This window comes from Callionymus lyra, chromosome 2 (assembly GCF_982586985.1).
Source record: "Callionymus lyra chromosome 2, fCalLyr1.hap1.1, whole genome shotgun sequence".
NCBI classification, from domain to species: Eukaryota; Metazoa; Chordata; class Actinopteri; order Syngnathiformes; family Callionymidae; genus Callionymus; species Callionymus lyra.
Genome location: NC_141819.1, coordinates 25,218,793 through 25,241,262, shown reverse-complemented (window position 1 = coordinate 25,241,262; position 22,470 = coordinate 25,218,793). Strand labels below are relative to the sequence as shown.

At 37.6% G+C, this 22,470-nt stretch overlaps 2 protein-coding genes across 4 annotated transcripts in view; one reads left to right on the top strand and one right to left on the bottom strand.

Moving 5' to 3' along the window:
- pald1a (phosphatase domain containing paladin 1a) overlaps nt 1-16,856 on the bottom strand; it is a 46,097-nt gene extending 29,241 nt beyond the window's left edge. The window contains exons 1-5 of one of the 3 annotated variants that reach the window (XM_087784293.1): nt 16,698-16,856; nt 11,641-11,686; nt 2,150-2,353; nt 1,878-1,980; nt 96-275 (exon numbers count right to left, since the gene is read on the bottom strand). In XM_087784293.1, coding sequence (XP_087640419.1) covers nt 96-275; nt 1,878-1,980; nt 2,150-2,340 — 474 coding nt within the window. In that variant the 5' untranslated portion in view covers nt 2,341-2,353; nt 11,641-11,686; nt 16,698-16,856. Of the gene's footprint in view, nt 1-95; nt 276-1,877; nt 1,981-2,149; nt 2,354-6,525; nt 6,717-11,640; nt 11,687-13,780; nt 13,918-16,697 lie in introns of those variants that run through there. The other 2 variants (XM_087784294.1, XM_087784292.1) reach the window with 2 other exon arrangements.
- Nucleotides 16,857-18,354: 1,498 nt separating this feature from the next.
- On the top strand, nt 18,355-22,019 carry ndr2 (nodal-related 2). The gene is made up of 3 exons (XM_087782864.1): nt 18,355-18,712; nt 20,770-21,527; nt 21,754-22,019. Exons 1-3 carry the CDS (start codon nt 18,466-18,468, stop codon nt 21,904-21,906), a joined length of 1,158 nt encoding a protein of 385 aa, XP_087638990.1. The 5' UTR covers nt 18,355-18,465; the 3' UTR covers nt 21,907-22,019.
- Nucleotides 22,020-22,470: the final 451 nt, after the last annotated feature.

Here is a 22,470-nt window from a genome sequence, read left to right as displayed (position 1 = left end):
GACAACACAACTTGGAAGCGACACTATGGAACAAATGTAAGTCATGCGAGCTCAAGCATTCTGACCCTTGAATCAAAGTATTCTCAGATATTGACCTCATGTCCGTGAGACTGAAGCTTCTGAAGAACTTGTTTGAATCCGTTCAGGCTCGGTTGACCCATCCCGTAGAGCGGGTATGACCCTTTGACTTGTCGGAAGTTTGGCGCTCCGTAGCTGGACGTGGTCTTGAGGACGTCGGCTTTGCTGTACACGTCCTGCACCATGAAGTACTCGCCCTGGAGAGACAAACTTTTTTTTAGTCGACTGGACTTCCCAACACAGATCTGTGTTTACATCAGGTTAAATCCTGATCACAATTCCTAAATTAACTTGAGATTATTCATGTCTTTTCAAACTCTCACCTCAAAGACAGTGTTTTCCCAAAAGATTAAACCTTCACACTTCATAGATCAGCCAATAAGGATGTTTATCAACTAGATTATTGGCCACAAAAGATTTGTCGGATGTAGTTTTAGTTTTAAAACATGTCAAACTGTTTGATTTAAAAAATATGAATTAGTGAAATGATCCGATTAACCCTCTGTATGAATGAAGGAATACCAAATAATCCACATATCTTTTCCTTTTATTTTTGAGTAAAATGATTTGGTGTTAAAGGAAATAAATGTTCTGCATAAATGAATGAATGAATGAATTACATTTCAAAAATAAATATAATAATTGTATGAAAAGAGGAAAATATAAATGAAAGGAGATATGATTCATACATAAATATGTACAATATTTTCATGTCTAAACAAGAAGGAGCCGTCTCGCCTGCAGTTAATACAAAACTCTGCAGCGAGAATTCTGACCGGCTCTAGTAGAAGAACTCACATTTCCCCGATCCTTAAAACTCTTCACTTGGTGCCAGTTTCTTTCAGGATCAACTTTAAAATTCTGGTTCTTACTTTCAGAACTATTCATGGTAAGACCTTACATCAGTGATCTGATCCAGACTTACACCCCAGCTCCGGCTCTGAGGTCTGTGGATCAGAATCTACTGATGGTTCCTGAACACGCTTCATGACCAGAGGAGAGAAATCCTTCCAGGCTGTTGCTCCTAAGCTTTGGAAGGATCTTCCTCTCTCTCTGTGTTTGATGATCTACTGACTCCTTCAAGAAACATCTTAAGACACTTTTATTCGTGCAGACTTTTCCTTGATTTTCTGAGACTCCTTCTGAGCGCTTTGTGACTTTGGTTTAGAAATGCGCTTTAAAAATAATCTTTACTTACTTACTTAATTATTTACTTAAAATAAAATAGTTAAAAAAATAAAACTTCAAACAAAGTCACCATCCCTCGTCTGCCTATAGGCAATATAGTAAATTACAGTCAGATAAATGTAATACAAGTTTAAAAAAATCTGTCCTTTTCATTATGATATTTAAAAGATTCCATATATATACATCTTTCCAAATAAAATATAGAATTGTGAAAATTAATTGGCGAAACCAGAATTATAAATATAAATAATAATCAAATAACAGGAGGTACAGGAACTATTTTATATATATATATAGGAAATTAATTTAATATACAATATTTTTATAATAGAATCTTTGCTCAAAACATGAGTTTTTCGTCTCTCCAAATACCCATTGTATTCCTTGTAAAAAATAAATATTTCGGGTCACTCCATTGGTTGGGTCAGAAGGGTGAGCTGGTGGGGACGGAGCAGATCAAAGCTCTGATATCGGGGTGCCAACATTCCTCAATCAATGGCTGCCACTCATCATAAAACAGCGCATGACAATGTCCGTGGACCTCGCTGCAATTTGGACGAGTCACTGCGAGATGACCGGCGTCCCTCGGTCGCACCGCGTGACCTCATTACCTGCACCAGGAAGTGCTCCGGCATGGCGTCCGATATCCGGCCCACCTTGTAGTGGGTCTTCCGGATGTCATCGTGAATCTGGAACTCCTGTTTGCAGTTATACCTGCGACACACGGAGAGTAACGAGATTCAATTATCTGCTGCCGTTTGCTCGAGCGGAACCGACAAATGAGATGATAAGAGGGGCAAACACGAGGGTCCCGGAGGAGGGGTTCAGGATCAAAGAGGATTAACACCCAATTGTGAGAACGCGGATTGGAGGAGGGACTTACGTGATGACCACAGGTGCTACTTTGTTGGTGATAATGGACTTGGCCTTGTTGTTGTGGACGTTGACCGTCTGGAAGGGGTTGGAGTTGAGAGACTGCCTGCTGTCGGCCATCCCGTTGCCATGGACACACTCGAGCGGCGATGCTAGAGAAACTGGTGGTGGTGGTGGTGCAGCGCTGGCAGTCGTACCCATGCTCCACGAGCAGCTGACGAGACAGAGGAAATAAATGCTATTCGATAACTGGATTTCACAATGAATTGATGCTGTTAACTGATCATAACGTTTCCTGTATATCGTCAGTTTATTTGCTGTAGCCGCAGAAAACATAAGCAGATAGTCATCGTGAATGACTGTGTGCAGTGAAAAGAGAAAGAATATTTTGATATTTCTGCGGCACAATCAGCTGAATTTAAACATCAAACTGAAGGCATATTAGGCGCTACTGGATGAAATAACTTAAGCGTTCTTCAAACACACTTGTGAAATCTCAATCATCGGGCCCTCATTCATTTTATGCTGCCGTGGCCTCGAAGGAAAATAAATGAGGGTTCTTGTTGATTGAAGACTGTACAGAGACTAGGGTTGTCAAACATTAAATCAATATTAAAAAAAAAGATTGATAATTATTTTATTCAAAAATTAAATTCATTTTCAAAAGTATTATTTATTTATGTAGTTTTTGCACTACCTCAAACATCAGAGTAGTTAAAAAAAAGATCATTTTTTATTATTTTTTTTATATTTAATGTGCAGTTCCGTTCATTGCTAAATGTAAGTAAGTAAGTAAGTAATTTTTTTATTTAGCCATTCTTGTCTTTTTCTTGGTAATACTTTTTTTTTTTTTTTTAATTTAGGGGTCTTTTTTCCATTTTTTCGCACTGAAAACAATAAAGCGTCAAATTTAAAATGTAAGTATTGTGAGAACCCTTACTTTCAATGACAGTAAAATTGATTTAACACAACAAACACTGCTTGAGCTCCTTTGTGAGTCTTAATGTCACTAGAAATCATTCTAGAATCATCGTTTTATTTATTTTTTATTCCCACAGGTTGTATGATGGAGATTTTGCATTCAAACTTATATTCTTCTTTTAATTTAACAATATTTTACCACCAATTTTTCAGCCCACAGCTTATACTGTAGAAAGCGATGTACCCACATTTGACATCCCCGTTCCAACATCAAACTGAATCGGAAATAATTTGCAATTACGAAAACGACATAAGATCGGTCACACGGAAATCAATAGAGATTATACGGTATGTAGACATGAGTCAACTTCCATTGGAAAACAAAAAATGCGTTTCCAATCTGTTCCCAGATATAGTAAATATTTTAAGATGTGATTTACACATGCGTCGAGTTGTGCAATTGGTTATTGCATAATATCATGATTATCATCATGTTTTCAGACGAGGAATGAAGCAAGAGAATCTGCAACATCATCTGTTCTGATGCTGGCATGCAAGTCACTCAGACTGCTCACGAACTACACTTCCCTAAATGTGGCGACTCAATGTATACATTTTGAATTGACTCATCATTCACTAGATTTACCAAAAGAACAAGCTAAACAAACCAATAAAAAAAGCAGAAACAGTGAGGAGGAAGAGAGAAAGGAGTAGACAGTAATAAGATGTGCTCTTAGAACAATTTATCAATTTAGCTTTAATGTTTCTTACACGGTTATAGAATGTTCCACACAGAGGCACGAGGAGAAATAGAAGACAACCTTTAAGGTCAATGGCGTCAGTCGTTATAGGGAAATAAAAATACCTTATTGTTGATTTGTTAGCATCGATTTGGTTCAGATGCAGCATTTTTTAGGAATTATTTCCATTTTAAATATATATTTTTTGTTGTTTTTATCGTTCTACCCTAGAGTTGCATTTGTGCTTTTTTTTTTATCACATTAAATGATCAAAATCTTTAGTTTTTTATTTGCATTTTGTATACTTTTTTAAGTAACAATTAAGCACACGAATGTGCAAGTTATTTTCTATTTTTGTATTCAATGACAATCTTACATAATAGTTATTTTTATTAACAAGTTGATGGGCAAAACATATGAATAAATATTAATGGAAAATATATATTATACTACTAAAACATTTGAATGTTTTTTAAAATTGTAATATACATTCAAAAGTTGCAGAGCTGCCAACAAAACCATACATTTTTATCTCTCTTTTTAATCTCTGATGGGTCAGATCATTTATCATTTATCTTCACACTATAGTCCGAGGAAAGTAGCTCTACATTTGTAACTCAGTGTGTGTTTTGGTCCTAATAGGTGAGAGCAAGACCCCTCTCCCCTCACCCCGAGCTAGCCGACCGCAGGCTTCAAGCAAACATCCTCAGCTCTCAATAAACAGCCTTCTGTGGAGCTCTGCGGATAAACAAACTCAACCATCGACGACTCAGCAGTCGGCGTTAGAAGTGACGCGCCAGCCAGGCCCGGTGTGTGGCATGTGGATTGTCATCAGCACCACAGCGAACCCACGTTTTCAGGTTATTTCAGAGCAATATATCGTTCAATCAAATAAAACCAAATGGAAAAGTAAGAAGCTTTTATGGATCTAGTTTACATTGTGTTGTCAAAATGTGTCATTCTGAAAGATTACAAAAGCAACACACAGTTATTTTAGTGCGAAACAAAAGTGCATTTCTAACTGTAAATATCCTTATTTTCCCCAGGAATACAATGTTCAGTATTGACCATTGTGACAGAAAAAAGCACAAGCCTTTGCAATTATATTCCCAATAACTGGAAACAGAATAACCACGAAATGAGTTTTGTTGCTTTGAGCTGGCTTTACACATGTTTTAACTTTACCATGATTTTGTTCCCCCAAACGTAACCAATTAATAGTGACCCACATACCTCTAGATCCCAACTCTTATTTCAATGTAGTCCCTTACATACATTTGAATCTGAATTTCTGTTAATACTATATTCATATGTTATTTTCACAGAAAAAAACTCAAAGTAAACCAGCAGGTGCACTTCAGGTGGTCATGTGACCCTGCCTGACTGATACAGTATTTTGTCGAAAAAACTAGGCTTGTGCTTGAAGCGTGCCATTATTTTATCTTTGGGTCGAGGTGAACGACTTCCAAGGCTTCCAGATACATATGCAGTGATGGAAGTTGTCCACCTTGACCTAGAGAAGACACAAGGGATACCACAAACACATTTAATTTCGGGCATTCGGGTCACATTGACCCCGAAATGACACAGGGGTCAAGAGAAGAAAGATGCAGATCAAGTCAAGTTGTTGTAACTATAATATCAAATATACAACAACAAAAACACCCATTATATTGTTAAATTACAGTTGAAAATTGGTTCATATTTGATAACTTTTTGAGTGTTGATCAATAATAGTTGGAACGGGAAATGTTTGATTCTAGTGGAAGAATTCTACGATTGTATGTGTTCGATGTTTATCAGGGGTGGGCTAGTTGAGGTAGTAGGTGAGGGGCCGTCAAGCAAAGACGGAGGAGCGAAGAGATAAAATATCATAGTAAAAGCAAGCAAAAATAGTAAAAAAAAAAGAAGAAATAAACATATAATAAACCCTACATACTGTATTTATAAAAAATATTGGGTAAAAGAAACTGAAAAAAACATTTTCCTCTTAATATGATTTCAATACTTTCTCCATTTATTTTCAGGTGCAAGAAACAGTTAATTCAATAATAAATACGGAAAAAAAAAAGGTTAGCCGTCGTAAAAAAAGGCTATATTCTACTCATACAATAATGAATACAGTCAAAGGACCAGCGTGGCCCCCGGACTGCACCTTGCCTAGGTGTTATTTAATAACAGAAATGTATTGTATTAAGTATTATATGCAGGAATGTACTGTAAAACGTGAATGACAAGATGAGATTAAAATAACCAGATGCTGCATCCATCCTTGAATCTTTGCTGTCGGTGGCAACTCACAGTAAACCATGTGACGATCACCACGAAACAACAAACTCTCGGTACAGACTGTTCAACTGGAAATGAGAGTCAAGTTTGGTGGGAGTAAGCGTTTCAACACGGTGCTGCTTCAAACGGTCATTTCACTCTGCACGGTAGCTCTGTGCTCGAGAGTTTCACAGCTGCTCGGAGGGAAGATCAAACTTGTAAGACGAGCCTCTGATCCTGTTCAACCACTCGACCAGCTGGTGCTACATACAGATGTGGATACGCTCGGAGCCAACACAAGAGAGTCAAAACGTTCCGTTAAAAAACAACTTGGGACTCGACACCATAAAAGGAAAAGAGCCTCAGAATCTTTTCAAATAACAACACACGCAATAAAAAAAGCAAGCAAGCAACTACTCGAAAGTAACAAAAACCACAACGGCTACTACGATCTTACTTGTGAGACGAAGACCCCTTTCTGGTCTGCTTGTAGTCGGCCATCGTGCACGGGAGTGTGAGAACTTGGCATCACATCCACATAGACACATCCTCTTTAGAATCCCCTCTGCCCACCCTTCCAGTCTTGTGGGAAACACCCCTCTAGGGAGCTCCGAGTGCCCGGTCACTTGGCACAGAACGGAACCTCTGGCTGCCCTCCATCTGAGAATAGACTCCCGTGTCTGTGGAAGGCAGCGGGGGAGGCGGTGGTACATCTGGCAGCCACATGGACAAGACTCAGCTGCCTTAAAGGGACAACGAAGTACTCTAGCGGTGTACGACAATAGAAATACACCATCGTCTTGACGTCCTCAGTCACAATGCCTTCTTTTGAAGCCCTCTTTTTATCAAGGGTATCCATCAACCTGAAGAAGCGTGGTTTCCAGTTTCCATTTAATATTCTTAAACTAGATTCTGAAAGTGTAAAAACTTTTTCTTACTATTAATCATTTTGGATTGACGCTAAATGACATTCATTTCCAGCCCAGTACACAACATAGTTTCTTATACTTTTTAATAAGGGGTGTCAAACTCAAACACACAAGGAGCCAAAATCATATAACAGTGCCAAGTCATGACCGAACAAAGTATATTAACCAAACAGGTTAAGTAAAATACAGTAAACTAAAATTAATAAATGCTTATATTAAGTATTAATAACACAGATTCCAAATTACTCTTTGCTAATTGTCACGATCAATGCTTGACAGTTAATACAAAACTCTGCAGCGAGAATTCTGATGCGCTCTAGTAGAAGAACTCACATTTCCCCGATCCTTAAATCTCTTCACTGGCTGCCAGTTTCTTTCAGGATCAACTTTAAAATTCTGCTTCTCACTTTCAGATCTATTCATGGTCAGGCTCCTCCTTACATCACTGATCCAGCCTTACACCCCAGCTCGGGCTCTGAGGTCTGTGGATCAGAATCTACTGATGGTTCCTGAACACGGTTCAGGACCAGAGGAGAGAAATCCTTCCAGGCTGTTGCTCCTAAGCTTTGGAACGATCTTCCTCTCTCTCTGTGTTTGATGATCTACTGACTCCTTCAAGAAACATCTCAAGACACTTTTATTTGTGCTTTTCCACTGATTCTCTGGGACTCTTGTGTTTGTCTCATTTGTCTTAGCCTTTTAAAGTATATATATTAACTTTGTATTGTTTTTGATTGTTAGGGCGCTTTGTGACCCTGGTCTATTCTCATTTATTGCTTGGTTGACGTTTTGTTCACTCATAAAAAGGCTTTTAAGAAGATGTTCGCCATTGTGGTCTGTGACATCATCACGTAGGAAGTGCTCTACAGAAATTTTGCCAGACCAAAATGGTACTTACACCGTTACTTAAGGACTTGCATTAACGCTAGATTTCCATGATAACAATTCTTCTAAATGCTCTCAAAAGCAAAATGCTGGAAGAAAAGTTACAAACCAACAGGGGAATGCCAACCATCACCACATTATTCAAACAAACCATTTTCTTGATAAGGTTAACTACGAGATATGTCCAGAATTCAAGCTTTTTCTTGAGAAAAACTTGGGCGTTCTTAAGACTAAACGAGACCAAAGATGGCAAACCCTCAAAATCACTATCATTTTTGAGCGGTGTAATCAGCAGCTTTCCCTCGGAGCAGGACCACAGACTTCCACAGTAATTTGCACGTTGCTTTTGACTCAGTAATCTACCCCAAGAACCTGGATAATCATCCTGCCTTTTATACGGAATCACTCCTTAGAGCTGACAAATAGTTATGTTCAGAACTCAAAATGAAATGCATTACAGCGGATGCGTCTCCTGAACAAGGATCACAGAAACAAGCGCCCACAAATTAAACAAATACTCTTGCACCACATTAAACACACCAGCACACTTTAAAAAGGCAGATCTGGGGCCTACAGTGGGATGGCGAGTGGGCGGAGACTTGAGAAGAAGTAATCTTCAGTCATAAACATCCTTCAGGAAAACCAATCACCAGGAAAGGCTGCATGTATTTCTGCGTTGCTCAAGAGACCAATAAACCCACAAAACTATACATGCACAATATTCCTGGTATAGATTTTAAAGCCTCAACAGCCACTTACGACCTTCAAATTCTTGAGAAATGATTGCATGGAAACTAGGAGCTCCTTCACTCCGGTTCCATTCAGAGTGCCACATTGAAATTCCGCTGGTGTCCACAGTTTGCCGTTTTGACACAAAAGGGTCTGAGTGCAGACAGGAAGACGAGTGCAGCTGCAGGATGCATCTGCTGGAGGTCCGAGGAAGGACGAGGAGCAGTTCTTCGTTCACAACTGATGCAGGCTTTAGCCTAGCTGCGTGCGGGTTCAAAACCTACAGGAAATCTTTCGACACAGCTTCCCCATTCTTCTTTTTTTCGGACAACCAGAGTGACAATTGGAGAATGAAGTCAAATTGTGGTGCAACAACAAGGATGGCAGGAACATACAGTGAACCTATTTTACCTTCTTCCTGCTTATTTAATCAGAAAACTAGTAAAAACCTTTATTAACAAAGTCTATAATATTAGAACTACCACATGCAACTCTTAAAACTTCTACAAAAAATTGGTAATAATATGTATATTTAATATTTGGCTTTAATTTAATCTGAATTCGGCTCCACTTTGTTATTTACTTATAGGTTTTTAGTGACACGTTTCCTCTTTAAGTTAAGGCCCGAAAGGAGGATTCATTTTGGGATTGGAAGCCTGTCAGCTGTTCGCTCCACTAACATACCATTATAATACATTCAATATAAAAACTTTGGTATAGAAGTGCCACCAGACAATATCAAAAGAGTACCGAGCTACTTCAAACTTTGAACCAATCATGTATATTTAATATTTGGCTTTAATTTAATCTAAATTCGGGTCCACTTTTTTATTTACTTATAGGTTTTTAGGGACATGTTTAAAGTGTTTCTATCATTCTAATTCTGTTTAGGACGTTAAAACCTATTTTATTACTTATTTTGTGATGTATCGTCTGTAGGTTTTTACCCATCTTTAGTTCCCCCCTAACTCTTCATTTTGGCATCAAGGCTTTAATAAAGTATCTGCATCTACTGCTATGGAGCATCCATGAATATCCACGTCCTTGAGGTAAACAAGGAAACACACCGCGGCCATCGCTCTCAGACAGAGGAAGCGTCTGCCCACCTTGACAGGAAACACTACTCGTGCTGTCTGACACTTCCTGCCGGAGGATGTACTTCACCAGTGGGATGGAAGGTTACATGCAAGCGCGACTCCGCAGGACATCTGCTCAGCGGGGAAATGAGCTCCACGATTTCTCCGCTTCGTTATCTTCCGAGTACAATCCACCATCAACAACGCTGAGATGTTGAGCTGCAACATTCAAAGCATGCGCCCGATCTATTTTTGAGATCCCAAACTATAATTTCAGGATGCCTATTTGAGACGCTGTGATTTCATTGGCTGCATATTTTCCAAAACCAAGCCACGAACCACAGTATTGCACAGGCGACAGGCAGAACTTGAGTTGGACAGACGAGCAGGTTCAACCCCACACTAAGTGGGACTTGTGACACATGACTTTTCATTTCAGCAATGATGCAAATTAAACCCAGTTTAAATGTTATTAGCTTTAGCTTTATAATTATGATAACTAGGTTTTTCCTCTTTAAGTTAGTCTGGCAGGAAAGGAGGATTCATTTTGTGCTTGGAAGCCTGTCAGCTGTTCGCCCCACTAACATACTATTATAATAAATTCATTATAAAAACTTTGGTATAGAAGTGCCACCGGACAATAACAAATAGAGTACCAAGCTACTTCAAGCGTTCAACCAATCATGGTGGCAGGACTCAACTTTTTTATTTTGAATCGAATAGGTTACGAATTAAGGAAAATATGGAATTTAGAAGATGCATTTTTGTTTTATTTGAATATGAATATCAAACTATCTGTAAAAAATAATACAATTTAAAAAATTGAATAAAAACAAATACAATTTTTAATATACAATATAAATTCTATGTATATTACATTTAAAATAAATATGCATTATAAAATATTCAATGCTTAGGTTCAACCACAGCCTGCGTAAAAACAATAAACCTGTTGACACATTATTTATTACCAGCTTTGTTTATCGTTTTGTGTGATTAACCTTTTGTTATTATTGTCGTCATTGTGGACGTTTTAATCAATTGTGTGTTTGTATTTTCTGCCGGTATACCGCCGTCTTCATCTCAGAAACAAATTTTGTTCCATTCATTGTATATAGAATGACAAACATTTTTTTAAATGAATTGAAATTTGAATACATTATAGCAGCTCCAGACACCAAACTGTTCAATAATTATGAGACCTTTAGTTTGAAATTATACGTTCCTAAAAATGTATTGTACTCTGGCCATAGAATTTCTGCATAATTCATGAAACCAAAAGAAAATTTCAACACTCACCTACTGTGTATATATATATATATATATATATATATATTGAACATTTTTGCTTAAATATGAAACTTCAATAAAACATATTCTACATTATTATAACGCATTACTATCCAAAAAGTGAGTGATAGAGACATTTTCAAAGTTGATTTCATTTGTTTTGATTTTTACTAAATAACCATTTCCACTTATTGTCAGGAAACTAACGGATAAATGTTTGTTCAACATGTCATGTTCACAATAGAATGATGATGGAGCTCACATGTTAATAAGACGAGGCACATGTATGAACTCTCATCTGAGTCGAAGGTTTACCTCAAAACAGGAATGATCTTCGCACCTGTTAGTCCATCAAGTAGATCACAGAGGTAGCTCAAGTAAATAAGATATAAATAAATCCAAATAATCGTGCATCAAATATCAACTAATAACCCTTTAAAATGTTTATTTTTATTTGATTAAAAGTATTTTAAAACACAATACAAAAAAATATGGGTCAATCCTTAATTCAAACAAGAACAGAATGTCACCTAATTTTGTTCAAACTTAAACATTTGCCATCGTTGCATCTTTTTGTTTGGTAAAAACCCCTGGTTTGTTTACGTCGGGTCAGCAGCAGCATGTGAATCACAAACAGGACAATGGCGTGAAGTGTCACAATACCTGACATTCAGCTGTGCAGTCCCCCCTCCGAGAGGTTCTCCCGTCTCTGGGGGAAGAAAATAGAAAAAAAAAAAGAAAAGCAGTGGATTAGATGAAAACTACAGGTCTGACGTCCAGAGTGGCATCTCTGTGTGGCGCCCGGGCGAGCAGGTAACAGCTAGACTAGCATGGCTGGCGCATCCGTATGAATGAGTCAATGAAAATGTCCTCAGTCAGGACAGAACCCTGACAGGAGGTGAGGGAGGAGAGAGGAGGGAGGCAGCTCTGTGGGTTGGACACGGCATTTCTCTCTCGGCGGGTACTTCCGAGTGTGTGTTTGTGTGAGTGTGTGTGTGTGTGTGTGTGTGTGCACCTCCTGCATGTTCAAGAGTGTCCGTGTAAAAAAAAAGGGATGCAGAGGAGGACCAGGAAGCGCTTACTCATCATCTCATTCATCATCTCTGTCACAGCCTCCTGGCAACCAGCGCCTCCCACACATGCCTGCACAACTCCACACTCCCACCGTCACAGCTGAGGCGCCGTGACTCAACCGGCATATCGACGTAAAACTCATTGACGTTATGATGGTAACCATGTATATATCTCACCTTATGATAATAATAAATCAGTAACATAGAGTGAAAGATATCACAATTTAAATATATAAAGTAACAAATACAATAAGCTATAGAAAAAGGGATGAAAAAAATGTTAAAGAAAGTGAAATTAAGTATAAGATCATTTATGCATCAGATAAAATCAAAAGGTGACATGCTTTTTTTAACAGAAATTATAAATGCATTTAAAAGTCGGAACATTGACAGTGATTTCAAAAACGATTTTGTTAAATGCAAAAATGCTCGGATAAAAGAAGGAGTGGCATACTGTTGTGTATCTTGACCTTTAAAGTATATACTTTATTGAATATTGTTTTGATTGTTTACGCGCTTTGTGACCCTGGTCTGGAAAAGCTCTATATAAATAAAAATTACTTACTTACTTGTATAACAATAACATTGATTTTTTTTTTTGTTGAAAAGTTTTTGTTGTTTTTAAACTTTTTTCTATATTGAGAGGTTGAATTTGTTTTATTGAATAAGTGAATTCAATGACTTGTATATTGAAAGATTTGTTTGTTTGTTTTATCGTTGATATTATGAATATTTTCAAAATAAAGAAAACGTTTTTACACAGAGATTGATATTTAAATTCTAACGATTATAATTTTAATTTTTAGGTTCAATATTATTTAATTTGTAGGTTTACATACAATACAATATACAAAAGTTGGGATAATAGTGTCACCAGACAACAACAAAAGAGTACTATTATACTACTGCAATTTTCTGGTAATCATGCCAAAAAAAACTTTATTCTAAGTGTTTGTATTCTCATATTAAAAGTCTTAATATTATACATTATGTTTCTACTGATTTTTAGTATATTCTTTTTTTTTTATTCATCCTATATAAAAGGTAAATGCACAGCAACAGACAGAAAAACTTCCATGTATATTGCTGATATACTAATAAAGCCATTTTTAATTCTGAGTTTCACCTTATAATTTGTTGTATTTCTATAGAAAACATAAATTTAATTTAACATTCCATGATTGACACATGTATATTTAAGGTCAAATAATCTATAGTTCAATCCAACTGAGAAATATAAGCTATATAAGGTGTTATGGCGAGCGGTGCGAGGCAGACGATCCAGCAGCTCCGACACGTGCGTACAGATGACATCACGTAAGCCTAATTGACGACGATGTTCTAATTAGTTCATTCATTAGCGAGTAACACTTGCTGGATGAAGGACAAACACACCTACAGCTGTACAAACACTTGGATTTAGAGCTCGTAGACGACAGCGTGCTTTAGGATTATCGAAACAGACGTCTTCGACATCACGACACGATAAATGCTCTAGGCTTGGAATCTTGGGAGTTTTAATTTTCTTTTCTGACGTCGTCATGTGTGGAGATAAGTAGAGATTCAGAGTCAAAGAAAAGGAACTTTCTTTTGAAAAGATTGTGAATCTGGGACACCAAAGTACAGTCGGATTTCAGAAAAGTGGGATTTTCAGCATATTAAGCAGTTATTTTTTGGTTCACCATATGAAGCAGTTATTTTTTGGTTCTAAAAATCAAGCTCATACTTACATCTATCTTCGTCTTGGATTTTTCTAGTGTTTCAGATGTGAAATTCTTTTTTAAAACCTCACTAGCAGGACCCTACAACACTAACTACCACTGCCAACACCTTATTAAATAAGGTTTATACGTCACGATTATCTCTCTGTTGTCTGTCTGTGAGAATATTTGCATCGAAATCACACAGCGGTTAAAGATATGGATGTAACATTTAGAGGCCACACCTGTTCCTTCCTTCCTTCCTGCCACAGTTCAAGATTTGGTTTCAACACAAGAATGAAACTTCCTCCTAATACCAGGACGGAAAGTTCACAAGCGAGAATAAAAAAAAGATGCAAAAAAAAAGAGAGGTGTTAAATAAACAACATTTTGGTCCGTTTATGGAAAGAGAGAGTGATGCAGAAATAGATAAGAGAAATAAAAAAGTGTTTCCATCCGCACTGATTTATGAAGATTTAAAACATACACATGTCGGAGCAAGAACACAAGAAGGAAGTGAAGTGGAACTGATCGTCCAGACACATCCTCTCGGCGAATGTTAGAGACATGGTTTGGATTATAATCGTTTCAGTGGTGTCTGACTTTGTTCAGAGGAAGGAGAACAAAGATGTTATCTCATCATTGAGCGAGACATGAAACAGAATACTTACGTACTTCTAACACCCAATTATTACAGCATCAGACTTTGAATAACAAAAACCATTACATTTCAAGCCTGCTTATTTTGGGCCTTTTTTTCTCAATGCATGAATAAATTCAGTGTATAAAACTAAATAAAAGAAAGTATACAACATAAATAATGTGTAAAACAGATTCAGTGTTAGCAACCAAGCATCCAACGAGAAGCAATCGATCCCTACAGTCATGTTGCCCGGATATTAAACCTGAATTTTTATACACCAAATTTCTTACACTGATTTTATTTACATTGCAATCTATTACCTTTCATTTACACTGAAGATTTTTTTTAATTCAATTTATTTAGACATGAATCTAATAATGCATTGAAACAAAAATAGGCGACAAATAAAACAGTGTTGAAAAACTGTTTTAAATTCAAAATCCAATGCCACACATCAACTTCCATACGCGTCCCTTTTATTGTGTCGCCTCAAGTGTTTTTCATCTAGCTTCCCAGCTTCTCCACTTGTATGGCTTTGATATAGTACTGTATGAAAGTCCAGTCCCCACACACAACTGTGGATAGCCGCGCAAGTACACATGGTTTTCCCAAACCAGTGGTCTTGATCGTCAACATTGTAAACTGACCAACCTTCTGATAAACCTCACGACTTAAACCGGATCATGTTCGGACAAGTAGCCGATGAAGTGAAGACGCTTCCATCATCATTCATGGTCCTGACGCACATTCATGTTTTGAACTTGTGTTAATTGTCGTGTTCGCAGTTTCTTTTCACCCCCTGAGGACGTGCGGAGGCGTGATCCGAGCGCCACAGAGAGGTCTGCAGCTGAACCAGCAAATCAAACGAGAACCAGGACCAGAACCAGGATCAAAGCCCATCATGTGACTGGACTTACTGCACCTCAGTGTTCTAGGGTTTGTGTTACACTTCGTGGTCAACACACTGCAACTTCACCTTAGAATGATGTTGTGGATTATATATATATATATATATATATATATATTTGATCACTTATATTTGACTCATGTGCCAGTTTATTTAAATGAGTTAAGTCAGGCTTGGACAAAGTGAGGGCCCTTTAATTTGAGTCAAAAAATATGTAGAAATTATGTTTATGGTTTATGTTTCAGGACTTTTGTCCTCGCCTTTGGTCATTTTTGTGACTATTTTTACCCATTAAGAAGATTTAAGTGGAATAAAAATGAGGTTTAAAAGAAAAAAAAAGTTTTTTTTTTGCATATGCATCTATATTTTATGAGTTGATTTTATACTTTTCACTCGGTTTTGCGTGATGGCATTATTTTTATTCATTTCAATATCATCTCATCAGTTCACATCACTTCATTTGTGCTCCACACAATGTTCTACTGTAAACATAAAAGATTATAGCCAATATAAGAGTACAGATGTATTAGTATCATAGTTTATTTGTTGTTCTTGCCTTGTTTCATGTTTTTTAGTCGTCATTATTCACATTTGTCGCCAGTTAAATAAAACAGTCGTGGACGATAATATTGTCGTTTTGCCTTTGTATATGATGTCGTTTGTTAATGTGAATAAATATTTAAACTTGTTTTTGCTTCCATAAACCTCGATAAACTTCCTACGATCATCACTTTTTCATCTTGCACTTTCTTTTTATTGCACTTAGTTCTTGTTTCATGAATCCATCGTCTGTGTTGCTGGAAGAAAAAAACTATTTCCCAAAGGAGATCTCCAGAGGGATCAATAAAGTTTATCCATCCATTTATCTATCTAATTCATCAGTACTAATGTAAGAGTAATTTTATTTCTAGACTGTACTTTCTGTATAAGGTGTTTTTGAAGGTCTTTTCTAATGAATCTTTAGAAACGTTTTTTCCTGTCACTAGTGACACATATTGGCTTTTACAGAATAAAATACACTTCAGCTTTTTTGTAACTCCAATCCAAGCGAGCCAAACCCAGACCATGCAGAAGGTGGTTCTAGTGGAGCCAGGACTGCAGTATTTCACGCTCAGATGTTCGTGTGAAAGTGTTGAAGACAAAAGCAGAGTCTGGGAGCTCAGATGGGGGTGCAGAGCACATGCATCCCCCCCCCCCCACACACACACACACACACACACATTATCCACTAACACTTCTGATGAAAATATCCCACGTCGTCGCTGAAAGCACTTTAGGTGCTCGTTTAAAACAATATTTGCTGAACAACGGTGATAACAAACGTGTGCACGGAGGCGGGTGTGAACTTTTATTCGAGGTGCAGCGACAACAGTCGAACCTTCGAGGTTTCTACTCACCATTTCAGCCGAGGTGTCACAGAAACACACTTCTACAGGTCGAGGCTCGAGGGGAGCTGCTGGACACGAGGGGAGCCGGGCTCACATCCACGGGGGGAACATCATATCCATTCACTTTTTTTTCTCTGAAGAATTCACGAGGAAGAAAGTTTCGCCATGAGAAACAACTTGCGCATGCGCAGTCTTCCCTTCACCGCTGTATATGTTACACTTTAATAAAATATAGTTTCTGAACAACTATGGCGATTCTATTTGATTTTACTTTCTTATCTCAATAGTATGTGTTTTAAACCATTTTTCTTCGCGGGCATTTCTTTGTTAAACGGATTTTGTGTATATATTCACATCTAGAAATATTAAATGAGTTATTTATTTACGTATTATAGCATGCGCTTTACTTTATTTCCTGTTTGAATACCGTATTTAAAACTCGTGTATATATATATATTGAATTAGTTTTATTAGACTATATTGATATACTTCTTAATGAAAAGATTACTAGAATTGAACAAAGTAAAGCTCAAAATCATTTTTAAGACATATCGTGTGTATTGGTTTATTTCCTCTTTTTATATATTTGACACGCTTATATTTTTTTCAACTAGTTTTATTTCATTTTATTTTATTTACTAAGCGCATGTCAGAAAATGTTAAACGACACCTACAATCTATCAGACCAAAGATCTATATCATTTATTTAAAAAACATGTTTTTTTTGTTTTAATTTTATACTTAAACTTTAATTTATACTTTATAATTCTATAGCTTCCTTTCACATGTGTCTTAATACACAGAAGCTTAAGCTGAAATTTAACCAATATATCTAGATGATTATATGCATCCTTATATTTTAAAGGTTTTCAGAAAAAGAGATAGTAGCGAAAATAAAAAAATATTTTATTTAATCTATTTTTATGAACATAGTACAAAAATGCAACAGCTATTGGTCTAGATATTGTAAGTAAGAAATTCCCCGCTAAGTATTAAGTCTCTGAATGATATTGTTGAAATCATTTGATTAAAATATTGGTGTTTTTCTTTTTCTTATTTTGTGTATTATCTTTTATTTTATTTTATTTTTTATTTATTCTGTACTGTCCCCACAAAAAAATGGTGTCGACGTGTATACAACCCTGGCAATAAAAGTTTCTGATTCTTATTACACTTTGCTAGCCTAAACTTAAATAGTAAATTATATAAATTATATTCTTGATATTTGTGTACTATATGAACATTTTTGTGGTAGGAACTAAACTTAAAAAAGAAACGTTTTGTCTTATCATTTTAAGATTTAAGAAAACTGATCTATTTAATGACTAAACAAAATAATTGATGATTTTAACCTGGAAAAGACGACCCGTCGACCTATAAACACATCAGTGTGCAGCTGAACGTTCAGGATAAAGGGAGTGAGGACTCGTGCAATATTATTAATGCTGATTACTTCATGTAAATGTATTGATCACACAGTCGTTCCTGGCTATTGTCCAGCTCTCATGGTGAACTGCATTACACGACGGGAAAGCCTAACAATTAGTGTAAGTCAAACATCAGGAACAATTAAGAGCCGAGAGGATGAAGCAGCGGAGGCCGACGGAGGAGATGCTTGTAAACACCGGCGGCCTCATTAGCACCTGAATGGATGATGAGCTGTCAGCTATCAACTTCCTTTAATGTTCTCAGCTACTTGTTGGACATGAAAGGGGGTGTCTGAGGGTATATAAGACCCCTCAGCTCCCACTTGGGAGGAATTTGTGGTCGGGTGAAGATGCAGGGAGCAGCTCTGGGAGTTCTGCTGCACGCGTCTCTGCTGGTGCAGCTGGTCCACGCCAGCAAAGATGGAGTGTACGTCAAGTCCCTGCAGAGGGTGGCCCTCGTGGATCGGACCCCTGGGTACCACTTGCCCACGTACATGATGCAGCTGTACAGGAACTTTAGAACAAACTTCTCCAGGGATGCTTTCGAGTTGGACGCGGACATGGAGGCCGATACAGTGAGGAGCGTGATGGCCAGAGGTAAGAAAATATCTTTATTATTCCTGCTGACTGGTGTGGTGTGGATTCATCGGGGACATTAGTTGGAGGACATGTCGCCCCCCCCCAGACGACTTCAGAGGATTCCAATCCACATCCCGCCTATGCAGGGATCAGCCGGTTTCTTCACCCTAACTCTCAAAGCAAACCTCTCCTTTCTTAAATGTTGATTAGAGACCTGGCCAGACAGCCCCCTATACAAATCTCTTGTCGGCCCAAATCAACAACTTCCCTTAGTTCTTTTTTCACACTTGACTTGATTAGATTAGAGTCGGGGATTTAATGGTGGCACGGAATCAAGCCCAGCTCGCTGCTAGGTGTCGGAGTTATTACCTTTTTGTCGGGCCGAGGAAATGCAGAAGCCAGGAGGGGACGATGTGTGACATGTTTGACTTGAGCTGAAGCTGCTCATACTTCACTCCACTGATTAAGAGACTTTAATCCTCTAGATTAATCTGGACCACACCTGGTTGTTACATGACAATTGACCACCCATTCACAGCTGAGGGCCCAACCCAGTGGACCCGCAAAACATGGGAGCAGATTAATGCCAGAAACTGCTTTGATTGCTCTAATCCTCATTAATCAGAAGCCCTAATATAAGATAAGTGATTGCTCCAGAGTTAATCATTTACTCAACATGAACCGGTCTCACATTAATACTATACTGATATAAATACTGTTCATATAATTGCATGTAGCATGAAAATGTATCGCTGTGACAAATGTATTTCATCCTAAAACAGTACATTAATAACTTATATTTAAAGCAGTATTGTTATATAATATAGCAATATCATTAGGAATTATAAGAAAATACATTTTATTGAATTAAAATGCTTAAAATGCTAAATATTGTTACATTTACATATGATGAAATACATATAGATAGATATGGAAAATGATAAAAGAAAACAAAAACAATATTCTTGTTGAAAGCATGTTCTTGAAAAAGTAGGTGTTTAAATAAAATATTCATTCAAATATAACCATACATATCAAACAAAAATAATTATGCTTAAAATCATGACTGACTTATAGTTGTGTATAATAACTTTATATAATATCTTTATTTGATTTAAAGAATTACCATCTAAACCAGGGGTGTCAAACTGGTTTTCACCAGGGGCCAAATCATCATAATGGCTCCCCTCAAAGGGCCAGATGTAACTTATAAATGTAATTAAATGTAAGCTAATGTAAAATAAATGTAACTACTCCTTAATGTTAAATTACTTTGAATTTATTACTTGAGAGGGGGCATAACTACTGTAAAACCAACAATTGTGAGCTGCTAAAAACATGTGGTGCACTAAATAAGATATATAAGGTAAGGCAGGCGGGGCCACATAAAATCACATGGCGGGCCACATTTGGCCCGCGGGCCTTGAGTTTGACACATATGATCTAAACCATAAAATGATCGTTGTTTTTTCAACATTGATTTTTAACCATTTGAACAAAATTAATGAAAGCAGATTTATTATGAACCATGACATTCACCAAAGAATTATTAAAACAATATCAGTAGTATTTTTTAAATAATTAATAAGATTTTTTTGAGTCATATGCCTTTTCACAATTAACTTGAAAAGTTGGATAACATAGAAATAGAATAGATTCCAAAAAACCCTTGTGTTTCTTTACACAAAATACATATATTTGATGTATTAGATACTTTGGTATAACTGTTGTTTTTAAGGAGTTAAGCTCATAAATATGATGGAATGAAAATATTCAGTATATTCTCAGCAAGACGCACAATATTAAAACCTTGAGTGATTGACATGGAATCAAAAGAGTCGAAGTTGGCGCTATTTTGCAACACTTTCAGATGATGACGATCATGAAGGTCAGGAGTTTTAAATGAACTTTTGTTCCACTCCTCACACAGAACACTGACTCACACAACATCACAGGTTCAGCAAATCTAGAGCTGATGTCGCTTCATGAAGACAGAACCTTTGGAGCCACAGATGAAAATGAATGAAATGAAGTTACTGATGTCTTAATGCATCTCTTTTATTTTTCTTTCTTAGGTTTGGTTTACCGACAGCGACGCTGGCTCGTGACCTTTGACCTCCAAGCCCTGCTGTCAGACAAGCAGGTCCAAGCGGCCGAGCTGAGGATCCGTGTCCCGGCGGCCTCCGGCGGGTCCAACATCTCGGTGTCGGTGTACCACCAGCACGGCCCGGCCTGCCTCTCGCCCAAGCGCTGCCCGGAGCAGCAGCTGGTTGGTCTGCTCACCGAGTCGTCCGTGGTCACTTCCTCTCACAACTGGAAGGTGTTCAACATGACCGCCCCGCTCCTGAGGTGGCTGCGAGAGTCGGCGCACAAGAGAACGTCCAGGAGGAGGAACAAGAAGAGAGGCCCGACTCCACCGGAGCAGCCGGTTCACACGGCCAGCTCCAGGAGGGAGCAGGAGGCCGGCGAGCGGGCCTTGATGGTCATCTTCTCCAACACCGACGATCAGAACTCAAAGGCCAAAGCCAGTTTACTCCACACAGCTGAGAAATCAAAGTTCTTGTCCCCCGCCGAAATCAAGAAGAGCCGCTGGCCCAAGAGACGCAGGAGCAAGAGAGGCCAGAGGGAGCAGGCGGTGAGGAGTCCGCAGGTGTCCAGGCGGGCCGGGGAGAAGAATCTGTGTCGCAAAGTGGACCTGCATGTTGACTTTGGCCTGATAGGCTGGGGATCCTGGATCATCTTTCCCAAGAGATACAATGCTTATAGGTGCGAGGGGTCGTGCCCGGGACCGCTGGGAGAAGATCTGAACCCAACCAACCATGCTTACATGCAGGTACTGATCAACATACTCTTTTTATTTCTATTTTAAACCCTCTAGTGTAAGAATATAAGGTTAAACTAGTTTCTATCATAGGAATAAATGATATGATAACGTTAATAACAACTTTTTTAAAGCAAACATTTTTATTTATCACTATTTCATATTATAAAACGAAAGGAAAGACAACAATTTAACCACTTGAATTGATGATGCTAATAAAATCTCTCTTCTATTCCAGAGTTTACTGAAACACTACCATCCGGACAAAGTGGTCGCCCCCTGCTGTGCTCCCACCAAAACAAGTCCACTCAGCATGTTGTACTACGAGAACGGAGAGATGCTGCTCCGGCATCACGAAGACATGATCGTGGACGAGTGCGGCTGCCAGTGAATTCAAGGCAAACCTACTTAAAACAGATTTTCTTTTTGTTAAAGCTCTTGGACATTTGCTGCTGCGCTATGAAAGAATAAAACTATAGCTTTTTGTTTTTTTTTCTTTGGGGAAATTTAAAAATGTACAAGGACGCATTTCCCTTAATTTATGAAGAATGAAATGTTGTTGAATGTTACAGCACTGTTTATTTTATGCTACCACTGTATGATATTGTATATTTATTGTAAATATTAAATATGGGTATTTATGTATCAAAAGATCATGTTCTCTTTTTATAATACTGCTTTATTTTCTTATATTGTGTCAAGTTGTAGAATAATAGAAATCAATCAAACACAGACAAAACTGGATGGATATTTACAGACTTTCAAATTGTAAATGAGCATTTCTAATACATTAAAATTAAAGGAAAATTCAGAAATAAATGTGGTGAATGCTAGGGGTGTGTATCGATAAGAACTCGATAAGAATCTGGCTATACAGGACTGGGACAACGATACAATACAATGTGATACTGTAGGAAAAAGGATTTACTTGTAGTATTGTCCAAGTACTTGAAGC